The 22,871-nt window shown below is 42.2% G+C and overlaps 1 protein-coding gene across 1 annotated transcript in view; it reads left to right on the top strand.

Annotated features, from left to right (window-relative positions):
• Positions 1-22,871, top strand: part of atp1a2a (ATPase Na+/K+ transporting subunit alpha 2a) — a 54,818-nt gene that overhangs the window by 21,502 nt on the left and 10,445 nt on the right. Inside the window, exons 9-17 of the mRNA XM_061731871.1 lie at positions 130-328; positions 1,287-1,396; positions 4,911-5,045; positions 10,107-10,186; positions 12,442-12,551; positions 13,618-13,793; positions 15,424-15,560; positions 18,971-19,121; positions 19,830-19,998. Of these exons, the coding sequence (XP_061587855.1) occupies positions 130-328; positions 1,287-1,396; positions 4,911-5,045; positions 10,107-10,186; positions 12,442-12,551; positions 13,618-13,793; positions 15,424-15,560; positions 18,971-19,121; positions 19,830-19,998 (1,267 nt within the window). The remainder of the gene's footprint in view (positions 1-129; positions 329-1,286; positions 1,397-4,910; positions 5,046-10,106; positions 10,187-12,441; positions 12,552-13,617; positions 13,794-15,423; positions 15,561-18,970; positions 19,122-19,829; positions 19,999-22,871) is intronic.

Genomic DNA, 22,871 nt, shown 5'->3' on the forward strand with positions numbered 1-22,871 from the left:
CGCATGGTTTCAGATTCACACACACTTGAATGCACCGTTGCATTCATATGCTCTGTCCATTCGTCGACTAACAGTCTTCCTTCCTCTCCTCTGCTCATCCTCCCTCTGCTCCCCCCACAATCCTCTCAGGTGTGTCTGACGCTCACTGCCAAACGAATGGCCAAGAAGAACTGCCTCGTGAAGAACTTGGAGGCCGTAGAGACTCTGGGCTCCACCTCCACCATCTGCTCCGACAAGACGGGCACGTTGACCCAGAACCGCATGACTGTGGCCCACATGTGGTTCGACAACCAGATCCACGAGGCAGACACCACTGAGAACCAGGCTGGTGAGAGAGAAAGAGAGAAATAAATTGAAATGCAGGAGGAGGGAAAGGAGGGGGGGGGTGAATAGAGAGATAGGAGGATAGGTGGAGAGCCTGACAGATAAAGAGGGACAGAGTGGGGGAATGCAGAAGAGGGCGAAGGACCACCTGCTGAGATTCGTCCGTCCAACGCTCAGACTGCCAGCGAAAGTGGCTGTTCACTCTGCTGCCTGGATTAATTGAGAAGCGTTCTGCAGCGGGCGGCTCAACCCCGGCTCAGCCCAGAATTCCTTGGCAGGACTGCGGCAGCGGAACCAATCCGATTCCTGTCTGCTACCAAACAGGGAAAAATAAAGTCAAATTAAAGCAGCCTGCAGCAATGACTAAAAGGTTTGGCAAAAGAAAAAAAAAGAACAGGTATTCTATGCATACTAATGTGCACCGAAGCAGACAAATGTGCAGTCATATAATGAGCAGCGAGTGGTGCTGGCAAAGATGCCGCTAGAGTGCCGCTGCCGGAGAAAAAACAAGTGGAATTGCTGGTCCAGGAAAAGCTGTATTTTTGCAGCTTCTGGACCCACAGAGTGTCACTCTAGTCCACAAAGCAAAACTGACATCGAGACAAATATGAAAAATGAAAACCGGAGATGGCAGAAGAGTGAAGGCCATTTCCAGTTTGATTGGATGAGTAGTCATGCAGTTAGATACAAGGAATTCCCGAATTGCCTTTATTTTCTGAAGTATTCTAGTTAAAAATAAAGAGCTTTTCACGATGAGAGAAACCACTTCTGTCAAGGTAAAAGTGATTGCTCAACTCAGCTGACACTGATACTGTTATTTAGCTACAATCTCCAGAGCTGCTGGGTGAACCTAGAGTTAAATCATTCAGGATAAATACCGCATGAGACATGCTTTAAAAAAAAAGAGAGAGAGGGAGGAGAAAAAAACAGATCTAACATAGCTGCCTCTGGTATCCTCGCAGGTCTGGGTTTTGACAAGAGCTCTAGTACTTGGGATGCTCTGTCTCGCGTGGCTGGTTTGTGCAACAGAGCTGAATTCAAAGCTGGACAGGAGAGCTTCCCCATCCTGATGGTATTAACTTTCACCACTCACTCACTCACTCACTCACTCACTCACTCACTCACTCACTCACTCACTCACTCACTCACTCACTCACTCACTCACTCACTCACTCACTCACTCACTCACTCACTCACTCACTCACTCACTCACTCACTCACTCATTCACTCACATACCTCACTCATTCACTCGCATACCTCACTCACATATATCACTCACTCACTCACATACCTCACTCACTCACTCATTCACTCACTTACCTCACTCATTCACTCACATACCTCAGTCATTCACTCACTTACCTCACTCATTCACTCATATACCTCACTCATTCACTCACATACCTCACTCATTCACTCACTTACCTCACTCATTCACTCACATACCTCACTCATTCACTCACATACATCACTCATTCACTCACTTACCTCACTCATATACCTCACTCATTCACTCACATACCTCACTCATTCACTCACTTACCTCACTCATTCACTCACATACCTCACTCATTCACTCACTTACCTCACTCATTCACTCACATACCTCACTCATTCACTCACTTACCTCACTCATTCACTCACTTACCTCACTCATTCACTCACATACATCACTCTCACTCACTCACTCACTCACTCACTCATTCACTCACATACCTCATTCATTCATTCATTCACTCACTCACTCACTCACTCACTCACTCACTCACTCACTCACTCACTCACTCACTCACTCACATACATCACTCACTCACTCACTCACTCACTCACTCACTCACTCACTCACTCACTCACTCACTCACTCACTCACTCATCCAACCTCATGAGTTATCACAACCATTAAAGCAGCCGGCCACAAGCCATTTAGTTTAATGCTTGAACATTATGCAGGGCCTTTCTTTAGCTCTGGATCCACTAATGTTGCACATGACTTGGTGGAAATGACTTTGCTTACATGGTTTATCAGTAAGACAGATCAGGGTTACAGCACATGTCTCTCAGAAATGAGAACTAGTGGAGTAAGGACTCATATCTGTTGCTAGTCAAAGTGGGAATACTAATGCATATGCATCTAAAGAACTGGAGAAGAAAAAAAGAATGGGGTTTCTAGTCTGCACCATTTGATCAACACTGCATGCCTTCCACTTTGAAGGTGCAATTCTTTTTTTAATCACAAAAGAAGAACAAAATTACAACTGCAGTTCTCTTGGGAAGTGTGAGATATATAACCGCCGGGATTTTTACGTGTTATTTAAGGCAGAGCTGCTCAATCTGCGTCAGGCGGGATGGGTTCTGCTGGTCTTTAAATCAATGCGTAGATTCTCAATCGCACCGAGGTCGGGGCTTTGACTTGGCTGCTGTCTAACTACGAAAAAGGAGCGAGCATCTCGCGGTTCGGTGATGAATGAATATGAATGTAATCAAGGTTTAAAACCAGACATTTAATGAAAATGCAGCTCAGTATTTAAACGATGACTCAACGACACACCACTACTCTTAGTCTTTATCTAGTGAGGGTCACTTGTTTCATCTGTTAATCAAAGGTGCTTACTTTTGCTGGAAAATAGATGTATAAAGGGGGAAAAAGAGAGAAAAGAACTTGTGTAATACACAGTACCGATGGAAAAGTTTAAGTACAACTGAGATGTACCACAGTAAAACACTTAATCACACACTTTTCATTCTCTTCCATGGTTAATAGATCTTTAATTCACATTGTGGCCACAGTGAGAGAAGGGGGGAAAACAAATGTATAAAACACAAAATAATTTGTCACCTCCACTTGATGAAGGCGCATCGCACACCCGAATCAAACACTTAACCTTCTTTCCACGTCCACACACTCGCACAGATAGATTAATCAAATACCCAGCTGGAAACGGCTCCCCCACACCGGCGGATAAATACCCTCCGCTGGGTGGGTGAGGTCAATACGACAGCGATGTTCTGCCGACCATTATCCTCCAACCTGGGCTGCATTGACCTGAAGAAACTCTCAGGGTGGGGATTACAGCCTCCTCTGTGATGGGAACAGACCTCGCTGCTGCACATCTGCCCCCCCAGATGCCCACAGCCTCCTCCCTGCAGTCAGTCACAGATGTGCCTTCAGACAGCCCTCACAACGAGGAGGGTGTCGCCACGTACCAGCACCCGCACCGGTTAAAACTAAGGAATTGAATTTGCTCCTGAAAGAGACAAAAACAAAGATAAATCTTCCAGAGTGGGAGCTGTTTTTTTTTGTAGCTGTTCATGAATGTAGAAACAGAAACAAAGATGCCTTTCTTGACTTATTCTCCTCTTGTTCTGTATATTTAGCATCAGGTCATGAGTTAAACGTTGAAGTTGTTTTGTCACACAGCCAAGACCAGTAGAACTCCAAAATGCTCTTTTTAATGCCATTTTTAATGCCCATGACTGCAACTGCAAATACTATACGTGTGCGTATACTTGCCTATATACACATACAAAATATTCATATCCAACTCTGAATTAAATTGCAAGCAATTTATTTGACAATGATAATGAGATATTTGAGAATCTAAATAATTTACATACACTGTCACCCTATAATGAATTTGAAATGGCTCATAAAACAGCTTACAATGTCAACATTTATTTGCACATATTTCAAAAATCCAGACTTCAAAAAGTACCAAACCAGAATCCATCAAGTTTATTTTCTGGAAATTGTCCTGACACTGAATACACAACCCACATTTTGATATGGCTGGAGAGTGAAGGAAAAAACTGAAACTTTCAATTTGAAGGCTGGAACATAATGTTTGCATTAAGTTCAGTACTTAACATAACAAAGAAATCACTGGGATTTAACTTTGTATGATAATTAGTGCATTAGGAGCTTTGTACAGCCAAACTACATAACATGTTTGTCTTTGTTAGGCCTGGTTTAAGAATATATGGGAATTAATGGGAATAACAATAGTGCAAGACTTTGAAGATAGGGCATGCTCAGTAGTGCTCCTTTAGTGTTTTTTTAGCAGCTTATTTCTTATTTTTCCAGATCTTATTCTACAGAATATTACCAGGTACACAATTTGGATCCAAACTGGATTATTTCCAGCATTTCCCAGTTAAATTTTTGACTCCAAGTTACTTAAACATTTCACTTAAACGTGACATAGGCTTCAGTATTCTTCTCCTTTGCAATGTTGTTTCCATCTCGACAAGTGGCCTGCAGCATCAATTAAATTATTTATCCTCTGAACTGAAAAAATATAACAAGGTTTTGCACTTTCATTACTTACCCTAAATTGTTACATAACTTAAACAATAGCAGAAGGATAACGAGCTGTTGTGACACAGATGCATCATTAATAAGAAGCATAATGGAAGTGAGCAAAATCCTTTCTCATGTCTTGCACACTGTTTTAATCCATCAAATAACAGCTAATCCGCAAGCTTTCCCTCGCTGTGCGGTGATAAAGAGGAGCAGCGAGGCCCTGCATCGCTCACTTTTTAATCTGCACATGTGAGGGACGGCGCTAATGTGTTTCTGCGTCCTCAGAGGGACACGGCAGGGGACGCGTCAGAGTCGGCTCTGCTCAAATGCGTGGAGCTGTGCTGCGGGAGCGTCCGCAACATGAGAGCCAGGAACCCCAAAGTGGCGGAGATCCCCTTCAACTCCACCAACAAGTACCAGGTACCGGAGTCGACGCATGCGCCGTCGAGGCTTCGCCACGGAGCCGCAGTAGAAATGAAAGGTTGCAGCCTTGCACTCAGCGGTTGTTAATTAATATTTTGTGTATGTGGCACTTGTTGTCCTCTTGCCTGAAGTGATGTTAATATTGCATTTTGTCTGACCAAATAACCTGAAAAGAAAGACAAATGGGTTTTTATAAAAAAGCAGTTTATATTGTTGCCTGAACTTCAATTTAAAGGAGCATTAGGCAAGAATAAGAAATGAGACTCATTAGCGCCACGACGACCGTCGGGGTTACTGCAGCCAACAGCGAAGCTGGCACGGGAGAACGCGCATGCAGCGTCATTTGACGTCACATCCGCAGGACAGCGCGGGAAATTCGGGCCCAGAATTGCAGCACATTTTGCAGCACACAGCCTGTTCAAGGTAATGGAGAGATACGCTAGAGGGCTCATTCTTTTTGGTTTGGAACGCTTCATCTGACATTATTACTAGAAAACTTAAAACGTATACGCATTTTTTTCATAAATCCTGCCTCAAGCTCCTTTAAGTTTGATTAGTTGACTAATCGATTACTTAACTTATGGAAGAATATTAGGGCAAGGCAGGAGAAAAACAAAAATAATATTTTAGAGGAGGAAGATTTTTTTTTCATTATACACTTCGAGAAAAAAGTCGAAATGTCAATATTAATGTCGAAGTACAATTTCGAGAAAAAAGTGGAAATGTCGAGAAAAAAGTGGAAAAGTCAAGATTAATGTTGAAGTACAATTTCGAGAAAAAAGTCGAAATGTTGAGAAAAAGGTCGAAATGTATTTCAACTTTATTCTCGAAATTTCGACTATATTCACGAAATTACGACTTTATTCTTGAAATTGTATTTTAACATTTATCTCGACATTTCGACTTTTTTCTCGACATTTCAACTTTTTTCTCAAAGTGCACAATAAAAAAAAATCTTCCCCTCTCAAATATTTTTTCTCCTGCATGGCCCTAATACTCTTCCTTACTTAACTTGTTGTTTCAGCTGCAATGTTTTTATTACAGGACAATTTTCATGCTATAGTTAAAAAAAATACATCAGGAGGAGCTGATTCATGATTTATGATTCATGTTCATGGATTTAGCCTCTTTCTGTCCAGCACAGGCAGCCTGGACATGCATGTTCTCTTCAACGTGGTACTTTGCAGCACATCAGACCTGGAACTGCCAAACACGCAGCGCCGTTGCTCATGGATAACAACAAAAACCCAAAACTCTTGCAGCCCTAAAACGCTGTGCAAAGCTTTTAGTTAGTGGCAGAAAGTAGGACTGGATAACGATCTGGCTGGCGACGGCTGCTCAGAAAAAGCTCTGTCGCTGCTTTCAGTGCAGAAAGACCCCGTTTGATTAGTACAGCCACGGCTAGAATTCGAAAATCTGCCGTTTCAGAGCTGGCCTCAGCCAAACAAGATGCAACGGGGTTTCATCAGTGTCAGTGAACGCAAGTGCTTAAAAAAGGCTTAAAATCCTCATCTGACGACTAATTAAACCCCCACAAAGGAGGCTCAGACCACCGAGAGGGGCCCATTTACCTGGAGATTGCACGGTGGTTGGTTAGCAGCGTGGCCTTGCAGCTGGAAGGTTCCCGGGTTCAGTCCCAGGGGAGGTCCTTCTGGGGGGAGATGCTTGTGTGGGTTTTCTCCAGACACTCCAGTCTCCTCCCGTAGTCCAGAAGCATCCGTGTTAGGCCTGTTGGAGATAGACGCGAGTGTGTGTGTGTCTGGAGACATGTGCCTACTTTATACCCAAAGAGAGCTGAGATAAGCTCTGGGGGTCTCTTGAGATTAGTGTTGTTTTTGTCAGCCTGTTTCAATTTTAGTTTTAGTATAGTCTTTGGGTTAAGCTATCATTTTAGTTTTTATTAGTTTTAGTCACGTTCATACTCCTTTTAGTCGTGTCAAGTTTCGGTCGACTAAAAGTCTGAGCATTTTAGTCTTATTTTAGTCAGAATTGTCCAGGACCATTTTAGTCTACTTTTAGTCAAAGATTGTATTTAGCCAAACCCATTTTACAATTCAAACAAGGTTATCTTATTATTATATTATTGTTACCTTATAGACTCAATAATACATTAATTCCAGATACAGAAGACTAATTTGAGTTTACAACATATTTATTTTTCCGCATTTCTCCCCATCTTTTTCTTTTTCGACGAAACATTGGGTTTTCTTTTCCACGTCTATGTAGGAAAGTGTATCCAAAGATGGTTCTTTTTCTTCTCCCAGCCCCAGAGAAGATCCCCGCGTGGCCAGCCATCGGCCCCTTTCTCTATGTAACTTTGTTTTTAATTGACGTGAACCTAGAGCTCTGCGTTAACGGCATCAGCCTCTAACTCTGCAACTGAATCTTCTGGATCTGATTCCCCGCTGCAGCGACTGGGATTGAGGACGTGACGTCACCCAGCAGCAGAACTAAACCAGAGGAAACTACTTAAAACATGGATATTTGTTAGAACAGTTCGTCTCATCTTGTTTTGGTCAACGAAAATGAAGACACATTTTAGCAGAGTTTTTATTTTGTAATCTACATTTTAGTCTCGTTTTTATTCCTCTACGATATTGTATTATATATTTAATTATCATTATCGTCACATGAACAGCATTTTCGTTGCGTCTCGTCTCGTTTTCCTCAGGTGACAAAAGCCACTTTACTTGAGATCCTGAAAAAGGAAAAAGTGGCTATAGAAAAGATGGATGTTCAGCACTTATGCAGCATCTTTTCACCACGTTTAGGTTCCATAGAGACCTTTTAAAATGTCTCTTGTTTGCCCGTTCACTTATTGAGCCTCTCGTTATCTGCATGCAGTCTAAATATGCAACACTTTATCTCCACAATCACACTCTGATAAGCACTTGAGCCCGTGGAGAGCCTGTGGACTGTGCCGCTGACCTTCCACTCGGAGGACAACTACTCCACTCCATCTATTAGCTTCCTGTTGCTATTAAACCACACATCCATCATGATGAGTCGGAGAATACACCAGGCCCGTATTTCTTATTGTGCCAAAGTAACTGGTACACTTTGGCTGAAGCTTCTAAGCACTCTTGTTGAACTGTATAGCAGTAAGTGCATTTTCCTATCATAAATTAATGCGTACAGCCGCTCTCATGACGGCGTGCTTGCAGCCTCTCGAGGCACACAGTGTCCATATTTGAAACTTCAAGACTTTTTCAAGTGAAACGTTAAATGTGTTATATTTACATCTTAGCGCGGCCTATATTTCCTTGCGGCGCTGACAAAGAGGCGGGAAGCAGAGCGAGAGGTGGCAGAGTTGAAGATGTTAAGCTTTTCTTTGGAAATGACACGGATGGATAGGATTAAGAGCGGGGACATCGGTTGAACAGCCAGGGTCTTGCAGATAAAGTACGAGAGGCCAGCCTGAGATGGTTGGGACACAAACAGGAGGGGTAGTGACTATAGTAGTGGAAGGATGCTGGAGATGGAGCTGCCAGGCAGAAGAAGATGAACGAGGAGATTTCTGGATGTGGTAAAAGAGATGGATCGTTATAGATGGGTGATGTGATGGAGGAAGATGCAGAAGACAAGGCAAGATGGAAACAAGGTGTTCACTAAGGCGACCCCTGAGTGGAAAAACCAGAAGAATAAATGGCATCTTTATATTTTGTCTAATAGTGGCCAATTAAACTGGATATATACCTTGACAGTTACAAATATAAATCCATAAACTCTGTTTTAATAATAATAATAATAATAATAATAATAATAATAATAATAATAATAATAATAATAATAATAATAATAATAATAATAATAAACTTTATTTATATAGCACCTTTCTTAACAAAGTTACAAAGTGCTTCCCAAGAACAATAAAATACATCAAGATAAAAATACAGTGCATCGTGGATAAGAACATAACACAGCAATAACCAAGTCTAAAATTAATAACAATATTCAAACCACAATAAAAGCTTTTCTAAAAAGGATTGTTTTTAGTAGAGATTTAAAAGCAGTGGGGGATTTAGCTGACCTGATCTCAGCCGGTAAAGAGTTCCAAAGTTTAGGGGCCCGAACTGCAAAAGCTCGATCATCTTTGGTCACAAGTCGGGCCCTGGGAATGATCAATAGGGGGTTAAAAGTTCTTTAAAATAACTAGGGGCTTGGTTGTTTAGGGCCTTAAAAGTCAGCAATAGAATTTTTAAATCAATGCGATATTGAACAGGAAGCCAGTGAAGTGACAACACAATTGGAGTGATATGTTCAAATTTTAATAAGCTGAGAGGTGTTTTTAGTCATCAGTTCCCGTGCTGTTCGTGATGTCATTGGTGCTACAGGTCTGAACAGGCAGCTCTGACGGCTCGAATCTCAAACTGTATCTTTGTGACAAAAACGTGTGAAAAGCTGATATTTTGTCACGTCATCACAGAGCTGCAGCTCTGCGAGGGCAGAAACGAACACTTGTAGCTTCACGTCCAGACTGATACGTCTGGACATCAGAACCAGTTCAAGAGCAGCACAGCGGCGATGCTGAAGCTGACGTTTTGCACACCTGATCCATGACTTGAAATGAGAATGTCTGAATTAAAGGGTCGGAGAAACAAGCTATCATGCTCTGCCTCTTGGAGATTAGATATGCTGTGACTCAGAGACAGACTATATGGGGGAGCGTGTGATTAGTTATTTGGGGGAAAGGGTAATGTAAAGCATGAACCCACAAGACTACATGCAAGAGAGGGAATCAACGATGTGCAAAGAGATTGAAACTCCGGTACCTTTCAACGCATGCTCTATGAAATCGCCTTCAGAAAGTATTTCACTCTTGAATCGCCTGAATATGTGACAGCAGCTCCCCCAAATGCTGTTACAGACATGAAATTCATGTGTAGAAGTGCTGCAGCAAGAAGGATGCCCTACTAAATCCCGTCTCTGTCTGGAAATAAAACACCGTGGAACGCACTCATATTCCAAGATATCTGTGCGATACATGCATGTTGCTTCAGCAAATACATTCTCGCCACATCATCCCCATTCATGCTGATCTCCCTCTCTTTCTTTCAGCTTTCTATCCACGAAATGGAGGACAATCCCTCTGGCCATCTCCTGGTCATGAAGGGAGCACCGGAGCGAATCTTGGACAGGTTTGTTAATCAATAAGGGCTTGATTATGTGGCTCAGGAGGAAAGTTGTAGCAAATTTGAGTTGTTTGCCATTTCAGGGTGTTCCACTGATGCAGAGTAAAAACAACCCACTGGCAATAATTCACGTCTTCTCTCCTATAAAGGCTGTGAAAAGAGCAGCAGCAATGTCATGCGGTGCAGGGGTGCGACTTATGCATCCAAAGTCTGATGGATGTTAGTCGTCAGCACTTTATCTTCCAGTGTTATCTGAAACTACTAAAAAGCAGGTCAGGTAGCCACTCTGTTGAAGTGGATGACATGGCCATTCATCAAAATGAGCTCACACCCTGTAGTTTATTTAGACTTCATCTTAGACACACCATCCGCCGGCTGTAAAGTGTCACTCTAACAACTGATGTATATTAATTCATTGGTGAAAATAGCCCCAGACCCTAGAATTTGGTTTTCTTAACACTTGAACAGATTTTCCACATAAACCTGCTGTGCTGAGGCTTTAAACAACCACAATCTGTCACCTACGTTGACCAGATCCTGCTCGCCTTGACCACAACAGTGTTTAGTCATTCGGAAATCACTGCAAGTCAAGTTTTTCCGATGGGGGAAAAAAAAGAACAAAAACAATATCCTCAGATATTGATGAAGCTTTCTAGCAGTCGTTTTCAGAACGTGTCCACGCCATTAAAACGTGTTTTCTAAGAGACAAAATAAACATTGTGAGAAGTTCTTGATATATTAGTTCTATATATTATAGTATATAACAAAATAAGTATATAACAAAAACTAAATATATAATAGTAATCCTTTCGGGGATTAATAATAAAGAATTTTGAATTTAATTGAAATGAAATGATGCTTGATGTAAGTTTTTCTTATACATTGAAAGTAAAAACACTCCCAATTCTGTCTAACAGTTTTCTAATCAATATTTATTTTTTGTACATCTATTAATACATTAAGTAATTATATTTATTTTTCTTTTTATTGTATCTATTTTTTAGAATTTCTTTAATTATGTAAATATGTACATTTTCTTATTTTTTTTTATTCTGAGGGAAGTGCAGAGGTTATAGAAAGGTATGTTTCAAATATGCGACATCAGGGGTAGAAATCTGACTTTTCTTGGATTTAGTCACAAATATACACAAAAATAACCGAAATACTGAGTAAATACTGTTTTATTCTTTTAATGATGTTCATTCATGCAAAATATAATGTGCACTTCCAAAAACATAGCATGTGTGCCTCTTTGGGTGGAGCCAGTGGGTCACGGGGCACAGCGGGTGCGGGAAAGATGAACACATTTTGGGTTTTGCTCTTTTCATGGAGTTCAATAAAAAACAGTCCAGCAATTATCTCTAACTTGACATTTAAAAGAACATTCTGGAGATAAAACAACCCTCGGTCCTACAGTAATAGACGACATGGAGTCTAAACTTTAGTCAGTGAATCAAAGCAGTTTTGAGTTAGAATAAAATATATATTCGCTGAAAACTGACCTTTACGAGAATAAATTGTGATATTAAGCTTTGGAAATGACTGAAAGTAAATGTGACGGGGTCCCCACGGCCGAACGGAGGTATTTTACTTTGTGAGTCTGCAGAAAGTGAAGTTTGTGCTGGCGGTGTCTTTCCTGGCATCTCTCTCTGGTCTTGAGCATCTTAAGTTTGCACAAATCGACAGCTGATCTGCAGAGACGAATATTAGAAGCAGAGTTCATGGACCTTCCTCCTTTGGCGTCTACAGTATTGACAGCCCATCAGTAGTTGACTTTTACTGACTTATAAGGTGTCAGTGGACAGAAGGAGAGTGCTTTTACCTTGGTTTGCCTGTAGGGACCTTGAGTCCTCGATCACCTCACTGGAATTAGGTTTTTTAGTCCCTCTGTTTTGTAGATGCTTAAGTAAGATTTATTTTGATGCAGCCTGATTGCACCAAGTGTTATACATTTTCACATCACATACCAGATCAAGTATTTATGCAGTGAACCGTTAGATACTTTATTTATGCCAGCGTTGTAAAATCACATCCTTATTTTAGATTGATGTGGACATTTGAAATAAAATTCATGCATTATGTGTTATTTGAATTAATAGCGAAACAGTTTGGTAAAAGTGCGACAATAATTTCTGAAAGTGTACGTGATGTCTTCTGTTCAGCTGAAGGATCTATTTTATCCTCGTCCATAAGATGATTGCGTTAAAGTGAGATGATATTGTAAGTAATAGTCCCACTAAACCTACTATGAACTGTTACAGGTGCAGCACCATCATGATTCACGGCCAGGAGCAGCCACTTGACGATCACTGGAAAGAAGCTTTCCAGAGTGCCTACATGGAGCTGGGAGGACTGGGAGAGAGAGTGCTCGGTATGTGTGCCGGTGTCGGCGCCGGCCGGTCTGACTGGGGATAGATGGAGAGGAGCAGCAGCTGGACGCAGCACTTACTTTTTTATCATCGTCTTGGTAAACAGGGTAGTTTACCCAAATTGTCCCCATAAAAGTGCACAGTGCCCTCACTGCAGCACACTTCCACAAATAAAGGATTTTGGCAGTGAAGTCTGGGAGAGATATGCAGCTGGCGCGCAACAATATCAGGCTAACAAAAAATAAAATAGTCCAATATTTTTGTGCAGTTTTTGCTGTGCAGTGTTGGAAGGATTGTAAACTAGAAATGGAATTGTTAAATATTCATTTAGTTGAAGTTAAATTTCATCGTTCACAGTGTGCCACTGCTGATAATTAACCGGCCAAGATTTGCATGTGTGGCCCATCTGAGATATGAGTGGACTGGAAAACAGGGTCCCTTATGGGACTGTGCACCGTTTCCATGTTTACTCCGTGCGCGTATCTTGGTGATGAATGGCCCAAAGTGGGTGGTTCCATCCCCACTCAGGTGCAGTGACCCCAGTAGCTGCCCAATAATCCGTGCCTGGTCCACAGGGTGGCTGAGCAGTGCACCTCCCAAACACCACCTGCAGCTATGGCTGACCGGGGACTGACTGGGACTCAGTTGTTGTTTTTCTTCTTTTTGCCTGGGACTCATCATTTCAAGTTGCTCCATCTGCAAGCGGACCCGAGTGGACGATTGACACGGGGCCAATATGAAAGTGGCGGAGAATCCCTTACGGGGCCTCATTTTTCAGTCCATTTACATCCTACATGGGCCCCTCACACAAATATTGGCATTTTTCTAATTAAACATGCTGGAATATCACCACTGTTGGGTTGAGTTACGAACAATAATAAGATAAAAGGGGCAGGCGTAATCCATTTAAAGTATCAAAAGCATTTACTTTTATGTCATCTACAAACTTACAAAAAAAAGCGAATTCAAGAAAGTTTTTTTTTAAATTTTATTTATTTTTAATTTTTCCATCTTAGCCACTTTAGTCAGTTATGGTCAGTGACCTCACACGTCCCGTCTCTCTTGCAGGCTTCTGCCACGTGAATCTGTCTCCATCCCAGTTTCCACGTGGCTTCGACTTCGACTGTGACGAAGTGAACTTCCCCTGTGAGCAGCTCTGCTTTCTGGGGCTCATCGCCATGATTGATCCGCCACGTGCCGCTGTGCCCGATGCTGTGGGTAAATGCCGCTCTGCTGGCATCAAGGTAATTGCTTCTGCAGATTCCACTGTCATTGTTCCAGAGGATCCATTTCCCAGCGCCTCGTATATTAAGCTTTTTAGAAGGCGGCATTTGTATGTCAAGTGTCGTATCCAATCACAACACGGACTCCGAATGACAACTGATCACCTCCAGGGCTTTGATCACTGATGATCAATATAGTTGACTTGCACTGAGAAGAGATCCTGAAATCATGATTGTTTTTCCCAGAAGCTACTGTATGCACGAAGATCCTTGTGGAGGGAATTAGTTGCGATATGCTTCGTTGCTTTTTAGCTGAAAACATTATTAAGAGAAAGTTTAAATAAGCAAAAGAAAATGTACCTTTTGACTTGAAAATTAAAAGCATGACAAGCCATAAAAGGTGGATTTAATTCATTATGATGGCAATTTCTAAAAGGTTCCATCTAATCAAAATGCAGATTTACTAGATTAATTGCAGATTTTCATTAGATGATAATCAACTGCAAATACACACAGCACATATGTTTTTTCAGAATATAATAAGCGCAGTCACAGGGAGGTTAAACAACTTCCAGCAGAGAAATAATACCCCAAAAAAAAGTTAATTAGCAGGAGGAAGTCTTCTAATTCAAGGCAGCAACTAAAAAGGGAAAGGGATTGCACACATTTAATTCCAGGTACTGTATTTATCACGCCTCCCTTTTTGTAATGAATTTTTAAAAGATACACTGTAATTGGCTTTCAAAAGTAAATAAACTAGAGGCTGATGTAAGTGACGATGTCTTGGTTACTCAGGCGAAGAAAATGACTGCAGAATGTAGACTAAAATCCTGTCGACAGATCTGATAACAACATGGCATTTTTAGCCTCCGTGTAGTTGTCGGTTCAGCTCCGACCGAAGCGTCACGTCTCAAATTGTGCCTCGTCTTTTCTGACTGGAACCGACGCTCTGTTCATATCACGTTTAAGTTTGGTCATAGAAAGTCAAAAGGAGTTTGATTTGTGACGTCAGTAAGGAAAGGAAACATTTACAGTTAAACTCCCTACATGAACTATGACGCTCACAGAAACATCTGCAACATTGCAGCAGTCGGCAAACATCATTTTACAGCTCTGCTTGTCGTTTGTAATTTAAGTAACTGTGAAATAAAGGCAGGAAGTCCTGTGGTGGACGAGCTTGCACGTAGGCGAGGGTTGTTTATTCTCATATTCTCGAAGCAAGCAGTGCTTTGGTGTATTTATTATTTACTGGTTGTTACAGTTTCAGTGTAGTGCACATATTTTTTGCACAGCATGAGTCCAAATGATTCATTACAGTGACATGTTCAGTTATTAATGTACTTGCATTCTATTGGCCCTTCTGCTTATTTTAATACTTAATGGGTGGGTGGCACTGATGTGAAGAAATGTTTAGGTACATGAGCATTGTCGCATGCTGCGATAGAACCTGTTTTTTTCCCAGTAGAGCATTTTAACAAGATGAGAAGTGCTACTCTCTTGACCAAACATTTAAATCTCCAGTCTCTGCATGATTTACCGACCCGTAATGTTCAAACTATACAGCAGCCGAAGCATACCACCCACCTGATGACACAGGATTGTTAAATGTGATGAAGATTTGTGATGTGTGGGGCCTCCTGTCTGTGGTCAGGTGATCATGGTAACCGGGGACCACCCGATCACCGCCAAAGCCATCGCTAAAGGTGTGGGCATCATCTCCGAGGGCAACGAAACGGTTGAAGACATCGCTGAGAGACTGAACATCCCCCTGAGCCAAGTCAACCCCAGGTGTGTGTGTGTGTGTGTGTGTGTGTGTGTGTGTGTGTGTGTGTGTGTGTGTGTGTGTGTGTGTGCGTGCTTGTGAACGCGCCGGTGCCTCAGAAGGTTTTGGTTGCGTGCTCAAGCGTCTTGGAGTAACTCACTGTGAGATTGTGTGAGCAGTCAAGGGTGTGGGCAACAGCGGTGTGTCTCCTGCATGTGTGTGCGCACAAGGTTGTGTGTCTAAAGACGGAGCTGAGAAATGTGTTGCATCAGTTTACAGTCACGGGAAAAAGAAAGTGCACCCTGTAACCTAAACTGTATGCCTAACAAGGTCCTAAAACAGAGTTTATACAATCTGATAGAAATAATAACACAAGACAAATCATATCATGTCATTATTTATTCAAAGGCAATAAAAAAAGAACCAAGCCATGGTTCAGAAGCAGCGTGTGGAAAAATAAGTACGCCCTTACTGCTCCCATAGGAGTTAAGAGGGTAAACAGTAGCCACGTGCTTCTGTTCAGATGCACTTGATCTATTATACATCAGTGAAACTTGGGAGGCTTTTTTTTGTTTTGCAGTGAGAAAGATGATTTACAAGTGGAAAAATACTCCCAAAAAAGTCTTCCCAGGAGTAGACATCCCAGCAGCTTTACCCAGTACTCAGCCAGCATGTGAAACGAGTTTGCTTAGAGGAAGCCTCTTCTAGCTGAACAAACTAGTTGTAACCAAACTAACCATATCATCACAACACTCCTCATCAGCTGTCAGGCATGGTGTTGGAGGGGTCATGAATTGGGCTCGTTTGTGGGTGCAAGACGTGGGAACCTTGCAGTCGCCGGTTTGCCACCAAAGCCGTTTGCCAAGAGTAACAAAAATAAACAACAACAATGAAAAACAAACATACAGTAAATGCGTGCGTGCGTGCGTGCGTGCGTTCGTGCGTTCGTGTCAGAAAAGTAATTTTTACTGGATGAAATGTGGTGCTAGATTGGATGGACGGTATCTGAGATGGTTGCTATTCCATTCTTGGCCACTAGATTTCAGAAATTATTACACATCGCTTCTTTAAAGGAGCTTGAGGCAGGATTTATGAAAAAAATTCATATACGTTTTAAGTTTTCTGGTAATCAAAAAGAATGAGCCCTCTAGTGTATCTCTCCGTTGCCTTGAACAGGCTGTGTGCTGCAAAATGTGCTGCAATTCTGGGCCCGAATTTCCCGCGCTGTCCTGCGAATGTGACGTCACATGACGCTGCATGTACGTTCTCCCCGTTCTCCCGTGCCGGCTTCGCTGTTGACTGCAGTACCACCGACGGCCGTCGTGGTGAAGGGTGGCGCTAGAGAGTCTCATTTCTTAAAAGAAGCCTCATGCTCCTTTAACCGTTCCCGGGTGTATAGTTTGGACTGACCTGTTTCATAGGTCATATGCACCTTTATTATCCCCAAGGGGCAACTTTTAATACAGCCAGCCAAAAGACATATGGACTACATTAAAACAACTCACAATTGTCTGTGTTTAAAACCACAAAGGTCAACTCATCATCAGTAATGGTGCCATATTTGTACTGATACACACCTCCAACCGACTGATTATTGATTGTGATGGGAGGAACAACAGGTGGATTCTTCCTAAAATGCCACCATTCTCCTCTTCTTGGAGACATTCATGTCCAACAGTGAAGACTAACACTAGTCTATGATCTCTGATGCTACGGTTTGTCCTGTTAATACTTGGCACTCATTAGTGTACAGCACAATAAAAGAGGAGGGAGGATGCAGCCATTGGAGGAACCAGTGGAGGAAATAAGAGATCAGATAAACCACCATCATGACAAGAGAAGTCAGTACAACAGGTCCAAAACAACCAGAGTCTTAGCACCCTTAGCTTTGGGCTGGGGGCCTGATGAAGCTGAGGGGTCTGATAGATACAATAAAACAGTATATCTGCCAGCTGGTCGGCACAGTTCCTGACTACTTAACCTATCAGTGTCAGGACTTTTTACTCCTGCAGAACAGATCCACCATCCTACCCCCATCAGTCATAAAACCCTTTACGCTCGGCCCGGTCCTAGACTCATGTTCTCATGGGGCATTTGGCTCCTGTACCGGGGACTCCAGGGTATACCAACAGTGTTCTGTTAAAGGAGCAAGAGGCTCCTTTTAAGAAATTAGACTCTCTAGCGCCACCCTTCACCACCTCGGCCGTTGGGGGTACTGCAGCCAACAGTGAAGCCGGCACGGGAGAACGGGGAGAACGTGCATGCAGCGTCATGTGACGTCACATCCGCAGGACAGCGCGGGAAATTCGGGCCCAGAATTGCAGCACATTTTGCAGCACACAGCCTGTTCAAGGCAACGGAGAGATACACTAGAGGGCTCATTATTTTGGGTTTGGAACGCTTCATCTGACCTTATTACTAGAAAACTTAAAACGTATACAATTTTTTTTCATAAATCCTGCCTCAATCCTGCCTCAAGCTCCTTTAAATACTCAAAAGTTCCTCATTAAAATCCAAAATATTAAAAGGATTATGAAAAACATTCAGTTTACAGACGAGAACAAAATCTGACCTGCCATAAAGAAAAGATTGGAGACTTTTTATTTTATTACATCGGTTGATGGTCCCCTGAGTTGAACAAGCATTCATTTGATTAACTGCTGAACAGATTTGGAGACTGAAGGTTTAGACATCCATCCCTCCGTCCGTCCATCCATCTATATTCACCCCATCTGTCCATTCATCCATCCATCCCTCCGTCCGTCTGTCCGTCCGTCCGTCCATCCATCCATCCATCCATCCATCCATCCATCCATCCATCCATCCATCCATCCATCCATCCATCCATCCATCCATCTATATTCATCCCATCTGTCCATTCGTCCATCCATCCATCCATCCATCCATCCATCCATCCATCCATCCATCCATCCATCCATCCATCCATCCATCCATCCACCCAGGTGTAGGAACAGACAGACCCACAGCTCCTCCTTGCCAGCCACCTCTTCCAACTCTCCTGGAAGGATACGAGGTGTTCACAGCCGAGCCAGGGAATACGATTTCTCCAGCGTGTCCTGGGTTTGTGTCAGGGCCTCCTCGTGGTTTGCCTGAAATATTTCTCCAGTGAGGCGTCCAGCAGGCATCCTGACCAGATGATGCCTGCCTGGGTACGTCTCTCAGGCATCTCCAAAACATCTGTCTATGCTAAATGAAGAGCCAAACCCTGGCTATGGAGCAAACGTTTCAAGTTCCTTGTAGCCACCATTGTTTAGGAGGATTTCGTGGGTTTCGTAGTACAGCCTGCATGCTGACCTTTTAAAATCTAGTCGATGAAAAGATAAGTGAATACAATTGTTCCCTTTCCTTACATAATTGCCCTTTTATGTCACTAACCCCTCATTGAATCTGCACACGTGTGTGTGCTTTTTCACAGGGATGCCAAGGCTTGTGTGGTGCACGGCTCGGACTTAAAGGACATGAGCGCTGAGTACCTGGACGACCTGCTGAGGAACCACACTGAGATAGTTTTTGCTCGCACCTCCCCTCAGCAGAAGCTCATCATTGTGGAGGGCTGCCAAAGACAGGTACACGGTCCGGAGTCTGGGCGAAAGAGAGAGAGTGTGAAGGTGTCGTCGGCCCATTGTGAAAACTTGCAACTGAATTGCGATGTGTGTGTTCACGCGGTTGAAAAGCGAGGGTGTGTGTTTGTGTGTCTGTGTGAAGTCTGGGTGAAGGCTGGAATGTGTCCGGCTGTGTCCAAGTGTGGAGGTGTCTCTGAATACAGGTGTTTGTATGACATCGAGTGTGCGCCTTTGTGTGTATCCCTCCATTTACTGGTGAATACAGCTTCCTTTGTGTTTTTCTGTGAATGCACTTGAGCTTTTTGCCCGTGCAGGTGGTTCAATAGCTGAATGCAGGATTCTTGCGCCTTTGCCCTTATGTGAGAGTTGCTATAGGGGCCCATTTAAGAGTATATGGCTAAAAAAAAGTACATTTCTGTAAAGTACATGATTTACAGCTCTTACACACATCGAAACTGCACTTGCACGTGTACTCATGTATTGAGGTCATGCTACAATTCACCCTGACTCTCTCTCACTTGGGCAACCGTGTAACTGAATGATTGCTACTCAATTCCATTTTTCATTTAATCTCCCTCGAGCTGATTTGAAAAGACATTATTAAGAAGAAGTGGGAAACGCAGGAAGTAAAAAAGAAAAGAAAAGCTTAAATCATGGTACTTATCTTTCTGCTCATGACGCTTTTTTGTCCTCTGGTCCTCGTGGGCACAGGGGGCAATCGTGGCCGTGACTGGCGACGGAGTGAATGACTCTCCAGCACTGAAGAAAGCCGACATCGGTGTTGCCATGGGGATCGCCGGTTCTGATGTGTCCAAGCAGGCAGCTGACATGATCCTTCTGGACGACAACTTTGCCTCAATCGTTACTGGAGTGGAAGAGGGTGAGTGATGAGGTGACAGAATAAAAGACGGAACTATCGGGGGAACAAAGATGAAAGGAAAAAGGTGACACATAGGGACGATAGATTTAGAAAAGAGCTCTCCTAGCGATGTCTTTTGTCATCTAGGACTTGAGAGTTGAGATTGCTTGAAGCACTTTAAAAATTATGAAAAACTCTGACGTATTAAGTGTCGAGGGAGCATGGAGGTAACGCCGGTGTGATAGATGTCTATAGGAAAGTGGCACTATGCTTCCCACTCGATTTGTTTCCTCACAAACATTTTCTCACTGCGTTTCTGCTCTCAGTCACCAGTTGCACATCATCTTTGATAGCACATGTTGTTCATTTTGCAAATTGCTGTAGGACATGTTTTGTGGAGAGGGTTACCTTGTGATAAGCTAGCTGCTTTGCCGTGGCTGTTTATATTTTCCATGGTTTCAATCAGATTAACTACTCGCTTTTAACATCCAACTTCAAACGGCCCTGGCAGAAATAGCTAAAAAGAAAAAAAAAGAAAGCACTGAACAGAACGGTTCAAACGTGAGTCAACAAATCACAGGATGAAGTCACGGTGACTGCATCAGTCGGTGGATGTGTTTGGCCTGAACTGCTCAGACTGGAGCTCTGTTTGTCTGCAGTCCACGTATTACTGATAAATATTAACCACAAAAATAAATTAAATATGAAAAAAAGCTACTTTTTTTGTTTTAGGGCCACAGTGACCTCATTACTTTAGTATGCATACAAATATTTCGAAAATGACTTTCATTGCATAACATTGTTAGTTGAAAAACTCAAAGTTTTAAAGTTTGCCTCTCAAATCCTGTTCTTCAGATAGTGAAGGACACCAGCGACTCCAAAGTTGCGACGACCGACGAGTTATCGTGCTGTGATTTTAGCGTTTTCATGCTCCCTTTAGCCGCTGGCTCCAGACCGAAGTTCACAATGGCCTGTTTTGACCACTCTAGTGCAGGTTAATTTCAGCATAGCACTATTTTCTTGTGGTAGAAGAGTCCTCCAAGGTTTTCTCCCAGGAAACTTACTGCTCAGCAGCAGGCATGAATGCTGCAATCACAGAGATCGACCTTGACCTTGGAACTTAGCTTTTTGATTTTCTGTTTTTGGTTCTAGTGGCGTTTCATTGAAAGTGGTCCGAAAGTAGCATGAAAGAGTCATCGACCTGGTCCAGCTGCAACAAAGAACTTCTGTACAGGGACGGCCAGCTGTCTGGCACCACCCTGAGTAAAATCTCCATGGTTCTGGAGAGTCTTCTTGGTTTTCTTCTGATCAACCTTTGGTTGTGTTTCCTCTTGGACAGGTCCTGGGAAGTCTGTTACAGTCCTTTTACTTCCTGACAATATTTGCAGCTGCTGTCAGAGGAACATGAAACTGTTTAGAGGTGTTCTCATAGACTTTACCGCGAACATGCTGACTTCCTTGCTGACCTCCTCAGACGACTCTGCGCTGCTTTCTCTGGTCCACTTTCACTTTGGTTTACACATTGATCCTAAACTTATCAGAGCATGTTTCCCTCCATTTAGCTGTATGGCTAAGAGGAATATCGAAGGCATCTGTGATGCCAATTAAGGTTGAACATTTTATTTCACATATGACAATAATCAGAGGTGTCAAAAGTATTCACATTCATTACTCAGGTAGAAGTATAGATACTAGAGTTTAAAAATACTCCTGTTGAAGTATCAACTCAAGTTTTTTTACTCAAGTAAAAGTATAAAAGTACTAGTTTTCAAAACTACTTAAAGTATAAAAGTAAAAGTAATGTAAGGGGGGGAAAAGCCATTAAGGACAAAAGCCATTGAAAATGAATTTCATCTTAGTATAATGCAAATATATTAAAGAACCATATATGTGTACTATTGAGCATTAACATGTGTTTCAGAGAGCAGGAGATATGATGACTAGTTTCCTATAAGTATTAATGGTGCAAAAAGTCAAACTTCAGAGGCATGTTATCATTTATCCTAACCTTTATTGGAATGTACATCCAAGTTTAGTTGCAGGAATCTGAGGGAACGGATGTAAGAACAAAACTGGACAAGAACATCTGAAACAACCACAACCAAATTCACTCTATCCGGATGGAGCAATTTAACTGGATAGTTTTATTTAAAGGCCGAAATGAAATAGAGTAACAAGGCTGTTTTTAAAATGTAAGGAGTAATAAGTACAGATAATTGCGTGAAAATGTAAGGAGTAAAAGTAAAAAGTCGTCTGAAAAATAATTACTCCAGTGAAGTATAGATAACCAACATTTCTACTTAAGTAAGGTAACAAAGTATTTGTACTTCGTTACTTGACACCTCTGGTAAGAATAATCTAAACAAATAAAATCTGTTTTGTTTCATCCTTTTATTCCATCCTGGTATTCATTAGACAAACACCTGCAGGAAGAACTGTATAATTGTTTCATTGAGCTGTAAGGGGACCAGCAAGTGTGTCCATGTTTGCACATAGTGATGAATGAGTGATCAATTCAAACTTAAAGCTTTTAGAAACAAGAAAAAGCGCCGTGACATAAATGGTTACTGGGGTTTGCTACTAAAAAGATGTTTTGCTCAAGTGCACTTCCTTCTGAAAAACACCAACTTATTTGTGATAAATCAAGAAGCCTATTAAAAATTCATACAAGTTATTATAGTTTCATTACCGAGGTGCATCAGGGTTGATGGTCATGTTGAAAATAATTCCTTGGTTACCGGTAAATAGACTATTCAAGAATGGATATTTTTATCTGCTCAGGTTTCAGCTTGCTATCTTGATCTGAAGCTCGTGCAAAAATAGTTGATGTCAGGTGGCTACGGGCATCTCTTGTATACGGTCCATGGAAAGAATAAATAAAGCCCCACACCGAC

The sequence above is a fragment of the Cololabis saira genome, chromosome 10, assembly GCF_033807715.1.
Source record: "Cololabis saira isolate AMF1-May2022 chromosome 10, fColSai1.1, whole genome shotgun sequence".
In the NCBI taxonomy this organism is placed as follows: domain Eukaryota; kingdom Metazoa; phylum Chordata; class Actinopteri; order Beloniformes; family Belonidae; genus Cololabis; species Cololabis saira.